The sequence below is a fragment of the Schistocerca americana genome, chromosome 2 (genome assembly GCF_021461395.2).
Source record: "Schistocerca americana isolate TAMUIC-IGC-003095 chromosome 2, iqSchAmer2.1, whole genome shotgun sequence".
Taxonomy (NCBI): Eukaryota; Metazoa; Arthropoda; class Insecta; order Orthoptera; family Acrididae; genus Schistocerca; species Schistocerca americana.
This window is the reverse complement of record NC_060120.1, coordinates 538042420-538064307: the sequence shown is the minus strand read 5'-3', so window position 1 is coordinate 538064307 and position 21888 is coordinate 538042420. Positions and strand designations below refer to the sequence as shown.

The 21888-nt window shown below is 40.3% G+C and overlaps 1 protein-coding gene across 1 annotated transcript in view; it reads right to left on the bottom strand.

Annotated features, from left to right (window-relative positions):
• Positions 1 to 643: 643 nt before the first annotated feature.
• The window catches only part of LOC124596213 (succinate--CoA ligase [ADP-forming] subunit beta, mitochondrial), a 91556-nt gene continuing 70311 nt past the window's right edge, over positions 644 to 21888 (bottom strand). Inside the window, exons 8-9 of the mRNA XM_047135268.1 lie at positions 14085 to 14204; positions 644 to 3297 (exon numbers count right to left, since the gene is read on the bottom strand). Of these exons, the coding sequence (XP_046991224.1) occupies positions 3133 to 3297; positions 14085 to 14204 (285 nt within the window). The 3' untranslated portion in view covers positions 644 to 3132. The remainder of the gene's footprint in view (positions 3298 to 14084; positions 14205 to 21888) is intronic.

The following is a 21888-nucleotide window of genomic DNA, read 5'->3' as shown; positions in this document are numbered from 1 at the left end:
AAGTGTAAAACAGAATTGCACATACACCACAAAAACCTGTGACCACTTGTTATCAAAATCCTGAACTACATATAATCATCTGTAAGACAACACTGGCAGTACAGAAAAGATGTTTGGGATGCACAGTATACTATAAAAAATGTGAAAATTTGATTATAAAACTCTCATGCTCCGTTAAGTTCTTTCACAATACAGATGGACTACCTTTTGTGTAGTGAGAGAGCGTCTCCCTCACTCCTGCAGCTTACACAACGGATTTTCAGATAATGCAACTACTGATGTATGGGTTATGAAGACACTAAAAGTAACACTGTATATAAAGCTATTTATACAATATAATGCAAAAAAATTTGAAAGCTTTTTTCTTTGGTATGAGGATCCATAATAACAAGCAACCTGCCACATGGCAATATTTCTGGGGAGGGAGGGAGTGAGGAAGAGAGTAATCTGGGAGCACGAACATCAAAAACCAAGTGTTACAACAGACAACAAACTTTTATGGTGATTTATAATCAGGCTGATTTGGCGAATGAGGTTCATTTTAGCCAGCCATTAATACTGCAGAATCAGTAAGAAACATTGGATTTGGCAGCTAATGACTAAGTCCATATCATGTCACAATCATTGTAGATTAAGAATAAACTTTATCAGGCAAGGAAAGTTTTATTGAATCAACTCAGTATTCACCTGAAGCAATTAGTAAGCAAACACAACTTAAACAAAATATCCTGACAGTGAACTGAGCGCCTCTTCCTGAAGCTGTAGTGCTATACCCACTGTGTCAGTGCCACCCACTTCCATTATGTCAACCTCACATATCTGGAGACATAAGTAAAATACTTCTATCACCAACATAAAGAGAAGCTTGTACACAAACTTGCTTACAACTTTTACAGATATCAAAGGATATATGAGAAATCATTAGCATTTCCAGAATCTACAATATAAACCAATCATGCTTCTGAAATGTAATTAAAAAACATTTCTATTAAGTTTTAAGTTTCCACCCGTGAATACTCTCTCCTTTTTATACAAACTCCTCCCTCTTAAACAAGACAATCAATACATTTCAGAGAAGAAAAAAGGAGAATGAACAAAAATTTTAAACTTGCATGATTATGAATAGCCACTTACAGAAACTTAAAGATTATTTAACTTCAGTGATAGCCTGATGGCAACATCATTTTGCCAAATTTCCATTGTTACAATGGTGAACGAAACTAATCAAAATTATATTTTGGAAATTATTTAAAATGTCATTTTTTTTAAATTTTTTTTTTACCAGTATTATTTATAAAGAAATCATCAAACATTTAATAAACTCAAATCCATTTCATCAAACATGAACATTTAAGGTGTTACCAGAAAATTGTTGCATTTATTAAAACACAAGAGTATAAATTTCATACAGTTCATTTTTCAAATTTAATTGGCCTAGTAAAATGTTGCAACTGAAAAAGATATAATATCAAATAACAATCTTTCCGTAAGTTATTTTTGTTAACTGCAGGGAGCTCTCACTTTTGTAGCTGTCATGAAACACATTTAGAAGCATTACTGCTTTCTTAGGAAGTTTAGAATCCTGTCCCTGAAGAGCATGTGATTAACACAGTTTCTAAACTTAAAGCATTCATTCACTGACTTCTCAGTAACTGATCGGATGACTTATAATAAGCATTACCCGAACCATAGGAACTATGTTTGACCATAAAATCTTTCCTGTTATACATCTGTGCCACTAATTCACAAAAACTCCTTGAAAATATGTTCATGTTTCAGGCTCTTCTGAAAGTAAGATTCATCAACTGTTTATGTTAGTAAGTGTATCTGACATCTAGTACACAATACTAAACCACTCAAGAAGTCTTTAGATGTAGTCACTGTAATTCCAGTGAGACGCAGAAAAGTGTATTCTGTGAGTGGATGGTGGTAATTTCTTTTGAAGTGCAAACTTGGCTTATTCGGGACCTAATACATTTGCCACTTATTGCATATATGCCCATTTTCATATTATGCACCAGCTAAAATTTATCTCTGTTCTGTTTTACCATAAATTATTGTTGTAATTAAACAGCTCAAAGTGTCTTGTAAGTCACAATTTTTGAATTGTCACTATCACTGCAAATAAATATAGCAAACACTAAACACAGTTTTTTTTTCCAGCCATTTATGCTGCAATGGTCTCTCCACTGAAGAACAAACCAAAGAAAAGCACAGCATCTAGCACATTTCTGCTGAAATTATTCTCTGCTAAAAGATTTCAAGCTCAAAACTTTGATATATAATTGTCATTCAAATAAGTAAAAATTAAGTAAAATTAATTAAACATAAAAACTAAATACCTCTGATACGGCAAAATCAGATATAGCAAATGTGTCAATGAGTGTCTGTAATGTTCAATATCTCAACACTATTTACATTAAATAAATAAATATTTGCAAACAAATAAATTAAAAGCACAACATTATCAAAATAAAGGATACACTAACTTACGAAGCAAACAAAGTTCCGACCAAAAGCATTTCATATACAATTTATTGTGTTAAACCCTCCATGGCAAAAGTGTACTGTCCACGACATCAACTAAGGGAAAATGTGATTTACTAGTAGTTGAATGTTACAATTATCATGTTTTCTCATACTTTTCTGAAAATGGAACCTTAATTCTGAATATCAGAGTTGAGATTCCATTTTGGTGTGCCATCAGTCAAAACAATAGACAAATAAAAATCTCTGCACTAAAAACTGCACCAGCTTCCCTAGTTCTTGCCTGCTGTGAATGACATATTATCCTGGGTACATCAGTTTATAAGCAATTCAAATAGTATTTCAAGACACACAGCTGCTTATTTCTTAAAAGTCCAGTCATAATCTGAAGCGAAGCAAAGCAAAGCTTAAACCAAGCATGCAGAGTATTTACTATGATCTGTAAGCTCAGATAAAATACTTTTAAATAAGTAACAAAGTACAATACATAAAATAACAAATCAATTCTACAAATGTTACTACAGCCTTCTATCAGCTATAAAAGCCACACTGCATATATTAAGAGCTACCTAAATTAAATGTGGTCTACATTTATTCATAAAGTAAAAACAAAATAAAAAAGAAAAACTTAAGTAGCTAAACTTATTACAGGGGAATCTCAAAATTGACATCTAGTTTTGCCGATCTCGCAAGGCTGACAATGTTGGACAGTTTCACAGCAAGTCTTGCAGCTTCCTCTAAATTATCACAAGCCAAGATCTTCAATCCCGATGCTGCTATCAGAACTTTTGCATCATCCACATTTGTACCCTGAAAAAATTACGCAGCATAAAATACCGATACTGGAATACTAACAAATATAAGAACATATTATTAAGTTAACTGCTTCCATTTATGGACTCAGCCAAAATTATCTTCAATGGTTAGAGTACTTTTACTCTTGCAGTGATACTAACAACTTAATCAGAACATTGCTACACAGCAAACAAATATTAAGAAGGCTGTGACGAAAATATTGATATTATTAACTGGATGCTAGTTTTTTTTAAAATTCTTGACAATGCCAAGACACCACACAGATGTATGCATTATTGCACTCCAAACTGGCTTTTATCTTCTCGAGTTGAAAGTGTTCCTGCTATTTTGTTTATGTTTAATGTGTTACAAAATCCACTTTGTCTTGTAATAGAGAAACAGTTTCTTGTTATGTTCCCAGAGGATTCCACCTGCTGAGTATATCTCTCCAATAGTGATTTAGAGCTGCAAAGAGCAAGTCCACTGTAGTTCACATGCAAGGATGTACAAAAATAAGTATGATTTGCAGCGCGTTGGCAGAGTTAAAGATAAATGATAGTTTATATGCAGATGATCAAAAACAGAAGAAAATATGACTGATAAGTGAGGTGTGTGCTGTATTCAGATGTCTGTCAAGCTAGTACACTCATGTTTATAAATTAAGGATAATGCTGAAACATGGCGAAACAAGTGAAACAATGCTCTGGTGGGTGGTTTGCGGGTTTAAATCACCTTGGGGTATGACCATGCAGTGCATTTCACCTGCGGTCGTCACACGGTGGCTCTGGCAGCAGTCCACATACACAGAGGTGTGTCGGTGCATGTCAGAGTACGGTGTAGTGAGTAAATGTGCAGACGTTTTCAAACATGCTATTGGTGACTGTTTGTTGAAAATGGCCCAGAGAACACACATGGATAACATTATGAGGCATAGAATACTAGGGCAACTGGAGGCTGGTCAAACATAGCAGGTCATATCACGGGCACTCTGTACCACAATCTCAAGATTATGGCAACGATTCCAGCGCAAAATGTCCAGGCGCTACAGAATGGGACGTCCACAGTGTACAACACCACAAGAAGACCGATATCTCACCATCAGTGCCCACAGACAGCCATGGAGTACTACAGGTAGCCTTGCTCGAGACCTTACCACAGCCTCTGGAACAGTTGTCTCCAGACACACAATCTACAGATGATTGAACAGACATGGTTTATTCGCCTGGAGACCTGCATGGTGCATTCCTCTGACTCCTGGTCACAGGAGAGCGCATAAGGCATGGTGTCAGGAACACAGTACATCGTCATTGGAACAGTAGTCCCAGGTTATGTTCACGGACGAGTCCAGGTGTAGTCTGAACAGTGATTTTCACCGGGTTTTCATCTGGCGTGAACCAGGAACCCAGTACTAACCCCTTAATGTCCTTGAAAGGGAACTGTATGGAGGTCGTGATTTGATGCTGTGGGGTGGGATTATGACTGGTGCATCTACACCCCTGCATGTCTGACAGAGGAACTGAAACAGGTCAGGTGTACTGGGACATCATTTTGCACCAGTATGTCCACCTTTTCAGGGGTACAGTGAGTCCCACCTTCCTACTGACGGATGATAATGCACGGCCCCACCAAGCTGCCATCGTGGAGGAGTACCTTGAAACAGAAGTTATCAGGCGAATGGAGTGGCCTGCCTGTTCTCCAGACCTAAACCCCATCGAGCACATCTGGGAAGCTCTCGGTCGACATATCGCTACCTGTCTTCAAACCCCTAGGACACTTCACTTCAGGAGCTCCGACAGGCACTGGTGCAAGAATGGGAGGCTATACCGCAGCAGCTGCTCAACCACCTGATCCAGAGTATGCCAACCCGTTGTGCAGCCTGTGTACATGTGCTTGGTGATCGTATGCCATATTGATGTCGGGGCACATGCGCAGAAAACAGTGGCGTTTTGCAGCATATGTGTTTCGGGATGGTTTTCCCAACTTATCACCAATTGCGTCGACTTGCAGATCTGTGTCGTGTGTTCCCAGTTTTGTGTAGTGCCACGTTGTGTGGCACCACGTTCTGCAATTATCCTTAATTTATGAGCATGAGTGTAGTTTAGTGCCACATCGTATATTGTGAACAATGCTCACCACAGTGTATCTGTTTTTGTCTTCCTACTAGTGACACAAGCAAACCTTCTCTATGCAGATGATGGTACAGACCTTTAGTCAGTATCTGCAGCACCTAATAATCCTACTACTTCTAACGGAAGTGTGATAATCAAGAGTAAGATCAGTCACACATGCCAATGTTCCAGGAACAAATGGGCATATTCACAAATTTCCCCAATGGCAGAGAGCAGTTTGTTATTTTACTCATTTCTTTTATGACTGTACAATCCAAGACATTAAAAGTGAAAGTCACTGGTACACTTGTAATACAACTGCATTAACTAAATATTATGACACACTACAATGAGCTCTGTCAAGTAAGTGGTCTGCAGAGAAGTTAAAAAAAAATGGCTTCTTTTTCAATTTTTTTCATGTATATGTCCTCCAACTGTGAAAACTGTTTATTTATCAAGAGGTCTGTTTTTACATGCAAGGTTTTTGTGTGAATTTTTGAGTCATGACCGATTTTGTGCCACATTGTCCATGTTACATTTTGATGACACTGTTACATCTGAACGACTGCTACAAATGATGTCAAAAAGAAAAGCATGACCTGATCCATAAAATGCACCCATTACCTGACTTCTTTGCCAATAAATGTCAAAGCAGTTTTCATTGAGAGATTAACATTACAACATATAAGCAATGTGTCTGATGTGGTAGGGTTTGGTTTAGTGTGTGTATGAGAAACAAATTTAGTGAATATTACAGCAATTGTTATCCTATCGGCAATTCAGCAACAAGAAGCATGCTAAAAATGTGGAGTGTACACAGTTCTGCAGGGGATGTTGAAATATAGTGTTCAGTACCTTGTACAGAAAAGTTTTGCAAAGCGTTTTATTTATGTAAGTACTAACTTCAACCAAACTCTTTTGGACATGTTGAGGCATTTAAGCTACATGTGAGGTGGGAACAGTAACGAGAAAACAAGAAAGGTTTGCAGTCTCCATTCAAGAAATGTATCTCTGGTAGGTTACACAGTTGACAAGAAACTGGCTGAAAAGGGAGAAGGTTTTTTTCTACAACAAGCTTCTTCATCCATACAAATTGACAAGGCATTTCTACATCACTCTCCAGAGAGAGTTCCACCTACTGTAAACAATATCAACACAACCTGCTTTTGCAAAGTTCCTTCAGACAGAGGGGGAAAAATAAATGGTAAGTCCATCAGGAGGGAGAACAGATGATGGTGCAAGGACTGCAATGTTGATCTCTGGTACACAGAGTGTTCTGAGGTAAACTATATCAAAATTAATTAGAATCATATCATAGAAAACATTCTAAATTTCATGTGCCTTCTTTTCATCATTCCCTTACTGTTTTCTGTGAAATGCAGACGACAAGTAACTATACAACTCAACTGCTAGGGCACTTAAAATTCTTTTCTTTACCATTTTCATGTCATTTTATGCAATTATGGTAAATATTTGAACCGTATCTACTTATATGAAGGTATATTCTTTTAATGCATTATTTTTCCCTTTTCAATGGTGCAATTTCTACATTTTGCAATGCCATTTAACAGCAACCCATAATTAAAGGAGTCCAGAGGCAAGTACTTAGTGTAAATAGGGCAGTGTTAATCAAAAAAGATTACTAAAAACGCAAAGCAGAGCTTTCTCTATTCCATTTATTGAAGCAGTTTTCCTGTTACTGGCAGTTAACTTCTCTTGTGGTTTCATTTACAATGATTTTAACAAACAGTTACAGAGCTCTTGGAATAATTAAAAATTCCTGATGTAACAATATCAGAGAATACTAACAGCAAGTGAATTTTGTATTCCATTTCAAAATTAATCACTTATCAAATAATAATAAATTTTCACAATTCACCATGTGGCAATAGCCATCCAAGTACAAAAGGTGATTATCACTGTCTTTCTTCCTGCAAATAAGTGCCACTATGGGAACACTGAGCTACTCAGTGATTTGTCACTCAATATGAAACTTCATGGCAGATCAAAACTGCATACTGGACCAGAACTCAATCCTGGGACCTTTGTGTTTCGCAGGAAAGTTCTCCTCCAACTGAGCTACCTGAGGATGACTCATGACCCGTCCACCAGTACCTCTATCCTATCTTCCAAACTTCACGAGATTTTCACTCTGTAGCAGAGTGTGCACTGACATGAAACTTCCTGGCAGATTAAAACTGTGTGCCAAATCGAGACTCGTGCAAGTGCTCTACGGTCTGAGCTACCCAAGCACGACTCACGCCCCGTCCTTGCAGGAGAGCTTCTGTGAAGTTTGGAAGCTAGGAGACAAGGTACTGGGAGAACTAAAGCTGTGAGGACGGGGCGTGAGTTGTTCTTGGGTATCTCAGATGGTAGAGCACTTGCCCGCAAAAGGCAAAGGTCCCCGAGTTTGAGTCTCAGTCTGGCACACAGTTTTAATCTGCCAGGAAGTTTCATGTCAGCGCACACTCCGCTGCAGAGTGAAAAATCTCATTCTGGAAACATCCCCCAGCTGTGGCTAAGCCATGTTTTCGCAATATCCTTTCTTCCACGAGTGATAGTTCTGCAAGGTTCGCGGAAGAGCTTCTGTGAAGTTTGGAAGGTAGGAAACGAGGTACTGGCAGGACTAAAGCTGTGAGGACAGGGCGCGAGTCATGCTTGGGTAGCTCAGATGGTAGAACACTTGCCCACAAAACGCGAAGTTCCCGAGTTAGTGTGTGCGTATCTTGTAGATATTAATTTTGAGTTAACAAATGTTCATTAAAATTCACTTTCATATTAAAAAGTGTGTATCATTGCTTTTGCTTCTTAGGTGCTTACTGGCAAATTTATTTTGTCTTAAAAGTGTAATACCCAGTATCTTAAACGAAATGTTGAAGATCAGCAATTTGTCTAAAGTTAACACTGCTAATGTTGAATTGACTATTACAACTGTTGGAGAGTGATATAAAAGAAACCACAAAGGAATTACGCAAACAGGACAGAAATTGGTACATGTGACGAATTTTTTTTTTTACAATTTCTGAAAAACTGGACAGTTTATTTAAGAGAAAGAGCTTCACAGACTAAACAAGTCAATAAAGCACTGGTCCACCAAACACCCTTATGTAAGCTGTTATTCGGTTTAACACTGATAACCTTTGTTGGATGTACTACTGAGGGATATTGTGTTAAATTCTGTCAAACTGACACATTAGATTGTCAAAATCGTGAGTTGGTTGGAGGGTCCTGCTCATAATGCTCCAAACGTTCTCATTTGGGGAGAAATCCGGCAACCTTGTCGGCCAAGGCAGTGTTTGGCAAGCATGAAGACTAGCAGTAGGTACTCTCCTCATGTGGGCGTGGGCATTACTTTGCTGAAATGTAAGCCCACCATAGCTTGCCATAAAGGGCTACAAAACGGGTTAGAATATCATCAACATACTGCTGTGCTGTAAGGGTGCTGCAGGTGACAAAGAGGTCATGCTATGGAAAGAAACCCAACACCATCCATCACTCCTGGTTGTCGAGCGGTTTGGCGGGCAACAATCAGGTTGGTATCCTACCGCTGTCCGGAGTGCTGCTGTTGCATGTGATCTGCACCCTAGAAGATGTTGCTGTCTGTCTTTCACTGCTGCTCTAGCATAGCACTACGGAACATTGAGGGGGAACAGTGACACGAGCTTTGCTGGAAGAGAGAACTACAATGATTTTGTGTGTGTGTGTGTGTGTGTGTGTGTGTGTGTGTGTGTGTGTGTGTGTTTGAGCAAGCACCAAATTTCATCATGCCGTCAACCCTGGGAATCTGCCCTGTGTACTTTGGCTTTTTATGAACATTAACAAATTTCAACTACAGTTTGCCTGCAGCCATTTGTACTCAGAGTCAAACTGACTTTAAAATTGGACAAATACTCAACAATATCATACATTTCTGCAGGAGATGGTGAAAGTCTGAATTGGAGCTAGTGACGTACTTGTGTGTTTTGTGCAGCGATGTTGTCAATGCTTACTGTGAGGTTCAATAGGAAAAATAGGGGTGTGTGTCAGCTGCTGGTTCTACACGGCCAATGACAGAGCGGCAGACAGACAATAAGTTTGGAAGCAAGAGACATAATAACATTCTCATGTCAGTATCGAAACAAAATCCGCTATTTAATCAGAAGGTGGGGGGGTGGGGAGTTGTGTTCCCAGGTCCCACCGTAACGACAACCTCACAAATCACAACATATTCAAATGAAACAGCCAAATAATTGTAACAATGAAGATATAAGTTTCACAGCCCCCACGTTAGGATGATGATGATTATAAATAGTGGTACCACAGTTAACAGGCTAACCTAACAAAGAAAGGTAATGAAGATAAAAATTAATGTAAACTGTTTCTTTTTGTTTATTTCTCCTTGTATTATCAAAATACAGACAATCAATAAATGACATAAGTTTAGAATACGCGCAAATTTAGTTTAATATAATAGAAGGAAACATTCCACGTGGGAAAAATTATATATAAAAACAAAGATGAGGTGACTTACCGAACGAAAGCGCTGGCAGGTCGATAGACACACAAACAAACACACAAAATTCAAGCTTTCGCAACAAACTGTTGCCTCATCAGGAAAGAGGGAAGGAGAGGGGAAGACGAAAGGAAGTGGGTTTTAAGGGAGAGGGTAAGGAGTCATTCCAATCCCGGGAGTGGAAAGACTTACCTTTGGGGGAAAAAAGGACAGGTATACACTCGCACACACGCACATATCCATCCACACATACAGCCACAAGCAGACATATGTCTATCGACCTGCCAGCGCTTTCGTTCGGTAAGTCACCTCATCTTTGTTTTTATATATAAATTTAGTTTTTTAGACACATCCCTTATGTCAACACAAGAATTCAAAACTGCAACAGGATCCACTGCAAGTACTATGACAGACAGGTGGGAGGTGAGAAAACGGACTTCGTGGTTGAGTGGCTGCTTATAAGCCACACATCACGCCAGTAAATGCCAAATGACGCCTCAGTTCGTGTAAGGAGCACAAGCATTGGACGATTGAAAAGTGGGAAAACGTTGTGTGGAGTGATGAATCGCGGTACACAATGTGGTGATACGATGGTAGGGTGTGGGTATGGCGAATGCCCAGGAATTTCATCTGTCAGCGCATGTAGTGCCAACAGTAAAATATAGGGGCAGTGATGTTATATTGTGGTCATGTTTTTTGTGGAGGGGGCTTGCACCCATTGCTGTTGTGTGGCACTGTCACAGCACAGGCCTACACTTATGTTTGAAACACCTTCTTGCTTCCCACTGCTGAAGAGCAATTTGGGGATGACTGTATCTTTCAGCACAATCGAGCACCTGTTCATAAGGCACGGCCCGTGGCGGAGTGTTTACATGACAATAACATTTCTGTAATGGACTGGCCTGCACAGAGTCCTGGCTTGAATCTTATAGAACATCTTTGGGATGGTTTGGAACGCTGACTTCATGCCAGCCCTCACCGACCGACATTGATACCTCTCCTCAGTGCAGCACTCCGTGAAGAATGGGCTGCCATTCCCCAAGAAACCTTCCCGCACCTGATTGAACGTATGCCTGTGAGAGTGGAAGCTGTTATCAAGGCTAAGGGTGGGCCAACACCATATTGAATTCCAGCATTACCAATGGAGGGCGCCACAGACTTTTAAGTCATTTTCAGCCAGGTGATGACGACGATCGGTTTGTGGGGCACTCAATTGTGTGGTCTTCAGCGCCTGTACAAAGTCCAGCACCCGTACAAAGTCCCAATTTTTACAAAGTCCCAATTTTTACAAAGTCCCAATTTTTACAAAGTCCCAATTTTTACAAAGTCCCAATTTTTACAAAGTCCCAATTTTTACAAAGTCCCAATTTTTACACAGTCCCAATTTTTACACAGTCCCAATTTTTACACAGTCCAATTCTTTACACAGTCCAATAGAGCCACTGTCATGAATGATGATGATGATGATGATGATGAAATGATATGGACAATACAAACACCAAGTCCCTGGGCAGAGATAATCCCCAACCCAGCCGAGTTCAGCCAGGTGTCTGGATACTTTTGATCACATAGTGTAGCAATTAATAACCGGGTGAAGAATATGGACAAGTTGCTCCAGTCTGGGTTGATACTCGTTGATAAGAGGGTGCTCCTCTGTAAGTGGTTCATGGGTGTGATCAGACAATTAGGGACGTGTGCATATGGCATGGGAAATTGTTTGCAGATTATATATACAGTGAAGGAAATTTCTCTTGTTGTTTAATAGAAAAAAAATAAGAAACACTGATGATACTGTAACTTCAGTGAAATGTGTCTGGGTAAAAGAAGACAAAATTCTGTACACTCAAGGTGGATCCCACATGGAAACAAATTTATTGTAAGGAAATAGTTTGTCAGGCTTATAAGGAATGAGAATGTGGTTCTGGAGTCAGCAGGACACTGGGAGAGGTAATATTTGTTAGTGGCAAACCCACAAACCTGGAGAGTATGGTATACAGAGAACTGGCATGAACAGTGATAAGTCAGGATTCAGGTGGTAGCAGGGTGGAGACGAGAGACTGAAAACAAATTATCTGCGTATATAATTTGGGAAAATGGGCTGCAGTGAATGGGTGGCAGGTGTCTGTCAAAAAGAGCTGAAATTCTATGTGGGAGTCAAAATGGGTAGCCATCACAGTGGTGGATGCAAAAGGTCAGGAAGCAGGGAACTGGAAGCCCTTGATCTTCACGAGGGGAGTGATTGGGGATAGGATATGTACTGGTGGGCAGTAGTACTCCAAGGCAGGGGCAGGATGTCAGAAAGTTGATGAAATTTTGTGGGGTGTGCATGTAGTGCTCTTCCAAATGATGGAGGGTAAGTGTTTCAATTTGGGAAATAGGGTATAGGCAATATCATGCAGAGGGGTGGTGGTGGTGGTGGTGGTGGTGGTGGTGGTGGTGGTGGTGGAGGAGGAGGAGGAGGAGGAGGAAGAATGGAGATTTGTTTCTCTAGTATTAAGTTACTGAGGGACATGAATTGGTGGAATGCTGGCAATTTAAAGTTCATTGTGAAAGGAATGTTGACATCAACAGATGAGGAATTATTATGGTTCAGGTCTTGGGGGTGGATAGTAGGAGAGGAACTCAATGGGTTATACAGTGTTTAAGGAACAAACAGGATGTGGGACTGGGATTCAACCAGGGATAGAAGAATAATATTTTAGACTGATAAGACAGATGGAACAGGGATCAATTTCGGATGATATATCAATACAGGGGGATAAAGTGGAATGTAAATTACATTGGGGAGAGATAAGTATTTGTATACACTGTAGTGAAATACTGGAGGTAAAACAAGGTGGTAAACGCTAGAGGGAGCAGTAATATTAAGGGAAAGGAAACATAAGGAAAGATGCAGATGTATAATAAGGGGAATGATGTGCAACACGATGAATGGACATCACCAGGATACAATAGAAAGAAGCCATTTTGGTAAATAAATAAGGCAACAAAAAGCTGGTGGTGCAATATAAATGGAGGAAGATGTAGAAGTAACAATTCATCATACAGTTGAAGTGTTGAGCCATAGATAGCCCATAAACAAGTCTGAAAATGTAGCACTACATTTTCAACACATCCTTTTTCTGAGCTGGAAACTCCCTCCCCCCCCCCCCCCCCCCCCCCAGTTATAACACTACATATCCATCGACTAAATGCTTCCCTGTATATAGAAACTTAACGATCCTGGACACCCCACTGAAGCTGATTCTTGTATTCCCACAGAAAGCTCTTGGTTCTTGTTGACCAATACCTTCAAGCCCATGGCCTAGCTTTGCATATCAAAGACTTGAACACCACTTCTTTCACTGCCTCACAACCATCCTCATCACATTACTGCATAGAAAAACTTACACCTCACATGCTACATCTTTTTGCACAATTATTTTTCCTTTAGAGGTGAGGATACTCAACACAAACCCATGGTTTGGCCATAGACACACTTATATTACCCATCCAGGTCCACTTGCTTTTGGACCATCTACAAGAAACCATTCTAACCATACAAAATGCCCAACTTTTTTCAGTTCAAGTTCACTGATTATATCTTCATGATACGGAAGCAGAGCCAAGATACCGTATCCTCATTTCTCCAGAACACAAATACTTGCTCTCTCATCCACTTCAGCTTGTTCTCCTCAGCCTCTTTTATGCACACCTCTGTCCACGTCATGTTCACCAATGATCCACAGTACTTGCATTTGAAGAGCTGCCATCCTCTTTGCCCTCTGAAGTCTCTCCCACAGTCTGGCCATCCCATGGGCAATGCACATGCAGCAATGAACAATCACTTGCCTAGTATGCTGAAGGTTTTACTACGGCCTCCTCAGACAGGAATTACACCCCCCCCCCCTCCCCCCCCCCCACACACACACAGAAAGAGAGAGAGGGAGAGGGAGAGGGAGGGGGAGGGATGGGGGGGGGGGGAGGGAGGGAGAGAGGGAGAGGGAGAGAGAGAGAGAGAGAGAGAGAGAGAGAGAGAGAGAGAGAGAGAGAGAGAGAGAGAGAGAGTGTTAGTTGCAATTCTCTCTCCTTTTCTTAGCATTTCTTTGTTAATTTGTATCTCTATTAGTCTCTCACATTTTGTAACCTTTTTTTCCCTTCTTTGCTCTCTTGTTTCAGTGTAATCTTGACAAATAGTGTGTGTAGATCAACTTGTTCCATACCTGTAGCCTGCAGATGATAGGAAGTCGAAGATTAAGCTCTTTAGCAGCAGCTATAATACCTTCTGCTATGACATCGCACCTCATTATTCCACCGAAGATGTTGACCAAGATGGCATGAACCTAGAATTAAAAATTTAATCCATCACACCTCACATAATTTTGCACTAACAGAATACATAAAAAGTAAAAAGATCTATCATACTTCTCGAGTTAAAGAAAGAGGGGGGGGGGGGGCGGCATCTTCTTACCAATCGCTGAGACAATGATTGGTTCAATGATGACAAGTGGGAATCAAATTACAATTGTTTGATCTTAAGTTTTCATAAATTTAAATCATTGCAATTTCAAGGGAAAGATAAATATAGGAAACTGCGAGGAACTGCAAACCCACACAATAGACAGGTGATAAACCATGTACAGGAAAGAAACCTCAAGTAGCACTATTTAAAACTTTTTGAAGCTAGAGATGAAATAAGCATTTAAATTTTTGTCACACCTGCAGTTTACTTGAACTTTGTCAATATCAAGGCTTTAAAGGTGGAACACATGCTAAGTTGGAAGATACTGGGTTAAACAAAAGAAACCAACTAGAGAGTTACCAGGAGAGACACATGAAACCAAAGATAACATTAAAACATCTTTGCTAGGTATGGATATGAAACCTATTCTTCCAATAAACAATGCTCTTTTACGGTTTGGTTAGAACAGGCATTGCCTGTAGGGGAAGAACAATCTTAAGCACATAGCACATAATTTCCTTTTCTTGCCAGTTTCAATAGTTGGGTGCAAGAATGATCCGAACTGTGGGAAATAACAATATGTTACAGCAACATCAAATGAAATAAAAGCACAGATTCAATTTACAACACAGTAAGTCACACTTTTGGTGGCCACTGGACACATATTACATATGTACAACACCAACATCCAATATAAAATGGAGCAAGTTGGCTGTGTGACAGTTAGCATAACCTCTATGGTCAAGTACATTCAAAGATAAACCAGGAAGACATCATTTCTTATTGGATGAGCATAAGAGCCCTAATAAACACACATATTGGTGGGAAGATACCTCACAGATTGTTGCAATGAAAAACAACCATTTCAGCATAGAAAGGTGGGGAACAAACAGTACTTTTACGAACATTAACACATCTGAAATACCCAACCAGTTATTTAATAAACCAATGAGGAAGAGAGATGTTTATGATACTGTCAGTGCCATTATGACTGTTCTTAGTACTTGCACTCTTGCTTAAATATGAATAATTTGGTGCATTTTTATACCCATAATATGGAAGTCAGCAGATACATTGCAACTAGATGACCCACAAACACAGTACCATACGATGTTGTCACTTGAGGTCATTCCAGTTTTATCCAATTTCTGTTTTAATACAGCCACGAGCACACAATAATACTCTTACATCAAAACAGACATTGTGTAAGTTATTTAAAATCATTTTACAGTATGTTCAAATTTAGAACCTAAGCACAATCATTACCAAATATATGTGTAGCTACCTACATTTGTATATATTATACCCTAATGAGCCATAAAATCAAGAGGAATCAAGTCACTACCTATGATTGGCACGTTTAACTATGCCAAGTGGATTGATTATACATTAAGTCAAATGGTATTAACAATATAAGTCAAATGGGATTAATAATATGTTATTAGCACAACATATGTAAATTAATGTAGCAGGTGAGTAATTTTTTACAACAGGAGCAGGCACGTGGCACGCTTCGTAAACGTGTAAAGAATAGCTGTCTATATATTACCAAGGTAAACAGGTACATGCAAAATCACAGTTCAATTTAACTTTAACTAAACAACGATAAAATAAACTTTCATTATATCACTCTGTTGCCACAGACAGGTGTTACTCCACAGCAGTGACCCGGTCAAAGCATTAAACAGTGCAGTTGCATCAGATCCAAGCCAACCAATCATTCAATTACTAATTACCTCTTAGGCAACTGCCTCATTGTGGGACTGTGGTGCTAGCTCGTAATCTAGGTCATTTTCTTGCATGGATCATAAAATTTTTCTCACCTACGTTACTGTTTATTTTATATTACTGCTGCTCACTTGGATGTATGACAACACAATTTATCAATGTTTTGGCTAAAGCAAAGCAATAATGAAGAATAGGTATGGGCTCGCAATTGTGAAACAACAATGGAACAGTACCAAAATTATTTGCATTGCCGCACTTTACACATAGGTGCACCTGCTCAAGGGTTAAACATATTTTAGTACCTAGTTAAGAATTTCAGCCATACAGTATGTGTATTAACACGCATAAAAGTGGCAGTTGTTTCCCACAGTTTAATTACGCAACTTTTTTGTATTGCATCAATCTCAACTCTGTAGTTTCCAAACAATGTGTGCATCAATAATGCTCTTGCCGTCCTGGTTTATCTTTGAATGTACTTGGCCATTGAGTTAACTGTAACTTTTAACACAGTCAGCTTACTCCATTTGATGTGTGACATTGGAGCTGTACAGACACATTTACATTTAATGTGAGGGCAGTGGCTATTACGAGTGAGGGTTAATGTGTTGTAAGTTAAATCTTTATTGTATTTTACGCTGTTTTAACACACTGTAATTTGCCACAGTTCTGAATACATTCTTATCTGATGAGGGTCTCTGGTCATAAATGGAAAGTGTATGCGACCTGTGGCTTCTCCACAATTTTATTTGAACAGCACACTGTCAGCCAATTAGTCATCTCACTCAGCCAGTTGTTTTTATGTCACTAATTTTAAATAGAAGTGACTCTTCAGGTATGCTGCACTATTAATTATACCAATGTATTCAGAATGGTATCTATGTGCAATGACCTGAGGATGTCTGTAAGGAGAGCTATTGCCATCTCATATGCAGAAAGCTTGGCAAGGAAGCTAGGTTTTGGTTTTGTTTTGCTTCAGACCACAAAAAACAACTGGGGTCATACACGCCCAAGTCAAAACTAGAGAACACGAAGAGAGAGCGGAGTTAAAAACGACTCTACATTAGTCCCAATTGACATAATAGAAGGCAGCTAAGAACAGGGCTAAAAAAGACACCAAACAGGAACGGAGGTCCAAAACTAAAAATTAAATGGCCTTTGCCATATTGCTTTGGTGGATAAAAAAGTAAAACACAGTCGATGGCTTGCGCGTCATTTGCTAAAACGGCGATAAATAAAGATGGCAAACCCAAGTGGGAACGTAAACGGTTAGAAAATGGGAATTCCATCATGAAGTGGCAGACAGTTAAACCTTGAGTGCAATGTGTAAAAAGTGGTGGGGAAGCACCACTTATCAAAGGTGACAATGACTAAAAAGGCAGTGCCCAATATGCAGCCTAATCAAAATGACCTCCTGGCGGCAAGGCCGAGAGGAGGTCGTCCAAGCTGCTGGGAGAGGCTTAATAAGCCGGAGCTTATTCCAGTGAAGGGAGGACCATTGACGATGCCAAAGAGACACCATATCCTGACAGACAGCGACACAGAGATCATTGGAGGGAATATAGGTACTCGTGGGCTCAGGTATGAGGACAGCAGCCTTGACAGTAGTGTCAGCAGTTCAGCAGTCTTGTTTTCTGGCAGACAGACATGACCAGGAACCCATAGAAGCATCACACTGGCTCCACCAAGAGTGAGCAAGTGACAGTTTTCCTGGACCTGCTGCACTAAGGGATGGGTGGTGTACAGCACACACAGACTTTGAAGGGCGCTGAGTGAGTCTGAGCAGAGGACGCAATTGAAAAGGCTGTGTCACCGGATCTGCTCCGTAGCCTGTTACAAGGCGAAGAGCTCGGCTGTAAATACCGAGTATTGTACCGGAAGCTGACAGCAAACGACATGGGTGCCAATGATGAAGGCACACCCGATCTCATGGTTTGCCCGAGAGCCATCAGTGTATAAGAAGGCAACATCGCGAAGTTCCATGCGAAGGTCGTGAAACTGAAGGCAATAGAGCTGGGCTGGAGGACTGTCCTTAGGAAGTGAATGAATCAAACATTCCATCACCTTGCAAATTTAGCTGGTACGAGATGGGGCAGTAGCTGGAAGGAAGGCTTTTGTCCTTACCGGGCTTAGGTATGGGGATGACTGTGGCCTATGCCAGCACTCAGGAAATGTGCCCTCTGCTCAGACGTAGTTGTACGTGTTAAGCAGAAAGTGCTTGCCCGCAAGAGAAAGGTGCTGCAACATCTGAATGTGGATGGCGTCTGGCCCTGGGGTGGAGGATCAGGATGAACTGAGAGCATGATCTAGCTCACTCACAGTAATGGCAGCATTGTAGCACTCACGATTTGGAGAAGAGAAGGGTATCACCCGAGCCTCCTCCGCTCGTTTCCAATGGAGGAATGCAGAGTGATAGTGGGAAGAGCTTGAAACTTCCGTAAAATGGTGGCCCAAGGTGTTGGAGATAGCAATAGGGCCTGCAATGACACCATCTGCTACTGCCAGGCCAGAGATTGGGGAATGGAACTTGGTCCTAGAGAGCCATCTGAGGTTGACCCACACAACAGAGGAAGGGGTGTAACTGTTAAAAGGACTAGTGAATGAAATCCAGCTAACACTCTTGCTATTACGAAGAACATGACGACACACTGCACACATCTGTTTATAATGAATGCAGTTCACCACCACCACAGGATGACATTGAAAATGCGGAGATAACGTCTCTGTGCGCGAATTGCTTTGCAGCATGCCCCAGTCCACCAAAAGACTGGGACATGATGTGGTAAAGAGGTAAATGCAAAGATTGGAACGCTCTGCAGCAGTAAGGATAATGTTTTTTAGATATTCCACCTGGGCATGACAACTGGGGAAATCTTGTTCTTCAAAGGCCACCAGGGAGGAGTAAAGCCGCCAGTCAGCCTTAGTAAGCTGCCATTTTGGCGTTCATGTGGATGGGGTAGGAGTCAGCAAATGGATAAAACACGGGAAATGGTTGCTTGAGTAGGCGTCAGAAAGAATGGACCACTCAAGACAATGGGAAAGCTGGGCAGTGCAGAAGGATAGGTCCAAATGGGAATAGGTGTGCGAGGAGTCAGAAAGGAAAGTGGGTGCTTCAGTGTTGGTTAAGGTCAGCCAAGAGGGCTCCTCTCTGACAGGGAGAACCCCAAAAGGCAATGATGTGCATTAACATCACCGAGTAGCAAAAATGGGGGAGGTAGCAGTCCAATAAGCTGAAGGAAGTCTGCCCTGGTGACACTGAATGACAGAGGGACATAAATCGTACAGAGGAAAAAAGTGAGGTGGGGAAGGAAAAGGCAAACTGCAACAGCGCTGATACAGTAGACAATAAATATAATGCTTTTCTCAAGACTTTTCTCGTGCTCTTTGAAAGTTGCTTTCCGTTAGAACGTTCAAAACAGGGTACTAGCACAAACAGGCAGCCTGGGTGGCTGACTAGAGGGATAAGAATATCTTGTAGAACAAAGTGGCAATTATATCAAAACGTTAGAAACAGTCAGAATCTAAATGCAGCAGCCCATTACAAACAGTATTGTAAGCTGCTTAAAAAAGTTATTAGAAAGGCAAAAAGTATGTGGTATGCAGATAGAATAGCTAAGTCTCAGGATAAAATTAAAACCACAAGGTCAGTCGTAAAGGAAGTGGCTGGTCTGCAGAGACAGGTCGAGGATATAGAATCAGTGCGTAGTGGGAATGTCCGTGTTACTCATAAGTCGCATATATGTACAGTATTTAATATCACTTTCTGAATATAGCAGGTGAACTAAATAGAAACCTAGTCCCAACAGGGAATCATATAGCGCTCTTAGAAAAAAGTGTTCCGAGACTGTTACCTGAAATGCTCCTCCATGATACTGACAAGAGGGAGATTGAGTTAATAATTAAATCACTAAAGACCAAGAACTCTCATGGATATGACGGGGTATCTAGCAGAATACTGAAGTATTGTTCTATGTATGTTAGCCCAGTACTTAGCCATATCTGTAATTTTTCCTTTAGGAGTGGTCGGTTTCCTGACCGATTAAAGTACTCGGTAGTGAAGCCACTTTATAAAAAGGGGGACAGGGATAATATTGACAATTATAGACCTATTTCTATGCCATCGGTGTTTGCTAAAGTTATCGAGAAGGTTGTATCTACAAGGTTACTGGAGCACTTAAATTCACATAATTTGCTGTCAAATGTTCAGTTTGGTTTAACAACTGAAAATGCTATATTCTCTTTTCTCTGTGAGGTTTTGGACGGATTAAATAAAAGGTTGCGAACGCTAGGTGTTTTCTTTGATTTAACGAAGGCTTTTGACGTGTTGACCACAAAATATTACTGCAGAAGTTGGACATTATGGAGTAAGGGGAGTAGCTTACAATTGGTTCGCCTCTTACTTTAAGAACAGAAAGCAGAAGGTAATTCTCCGCAATATTGAGAGTGGTAGTGATGTTCAGTCCCAATGGGGCACTGTTAAGTGGGGCATTCCCCAAGGGTCGGTGCTGGGGCCACTGCTGTTTCTTATTTATATAAATGATATGCCTTCTAGTATTACAGGTGATTCAAAAATATTTCTGTTTGCTGTTGACACCAGCTTGGTAGTGAAGGATCTTGTGTGTAATATTGAAACAGTATCAAATAATGTAGTTCATGAAATAAGTTCGTGGCTTGTGGAAAATAATTTGATGCTAAATCACAGTAAGACTCAGTTTTTACATTTTCTGACACACAATTCAACAAGAACCAATATTTTGATCAGACAGAATGGGCATATTATAAGCGAGACGGAACAGTTCAAGTTCCTAGGCGTTCGGATAGATAGCAAGCAGTTGTGGAAAGCCCATGTCCAGGATCTTGTTCAGAAACTAAATGCTGCTTTATTTACCATTAGAACAGTATCTGAAATAAGTGACACTTCAACACGAAAAGTAGTGTACTTCGCGTATTTTCATACGCTTATGTTGTATGGTATTATTTTTTGGGGTAATTATTCTGATTCAAAAAGGGTATTTTTGGCTCAAAAACGGGCTGTTCGAGCTATATGTGGTGTAAGTTCGAGAACCTCTTGTCGACCCCTATTCAATAGTCTGGGAATTATGACATTGTCCTCACAGTATATATTTTCTTTAATGTCGTTTGTTGTTAGCAATATTAGCCTATTCCCAAGAGTTAGCAGCTTTCACTCAGTTAATACTAGGCAGAAATCCAATCTGCATGTGGAATGCACTTCCTTGACTCTTGTGCAGAAAGGAGTGCAGTATTCTGCTGCATCCATTTTCAATAAGCTACCACAAGAACTCGAAAATCTTAGCAGTAGCCCAAACGCTTTTAAGTCTAAACTGAAGAGTTTCCTCATGGCTCACTCCTCCTATTCTGTCGAGGAACTCCTGGAAGAGCTAAAAAATTAAGCAAATTCCAGAGTTACATTGTTGATTTTCTTTATTTAAACTTACGACTTGTCACCTGAATATGTTTTTTATATTTCATTTTATCTGTTTCTAATATTGTGTTATAATTTCATGTATTGACTCGTTCCATGACCATGGAGACTTCTCCTTAATTTGGTCCCACGGAACAATAAATAAATACATAAATAAACAGCTCTAAGATGGGTAGTCAAGGAGATGGGTTGACTATGAATGTCATCTCATATGAGCAGCATCACGCCCCCAAGAGATGTAATGCCGACCTCAGGGGAAAGGGGAAGGGGAAGGGGGAAAATCGATAAGTAATGTGGAAGCTCAAAGCAGTTGTGAGGGTGCAATTTCATTTCCTGAAGGCAGAGTAGAAGGGGATGCTGTGATGCTAAAAGCAGCCATAAAGCCTCTTTGTGGGAC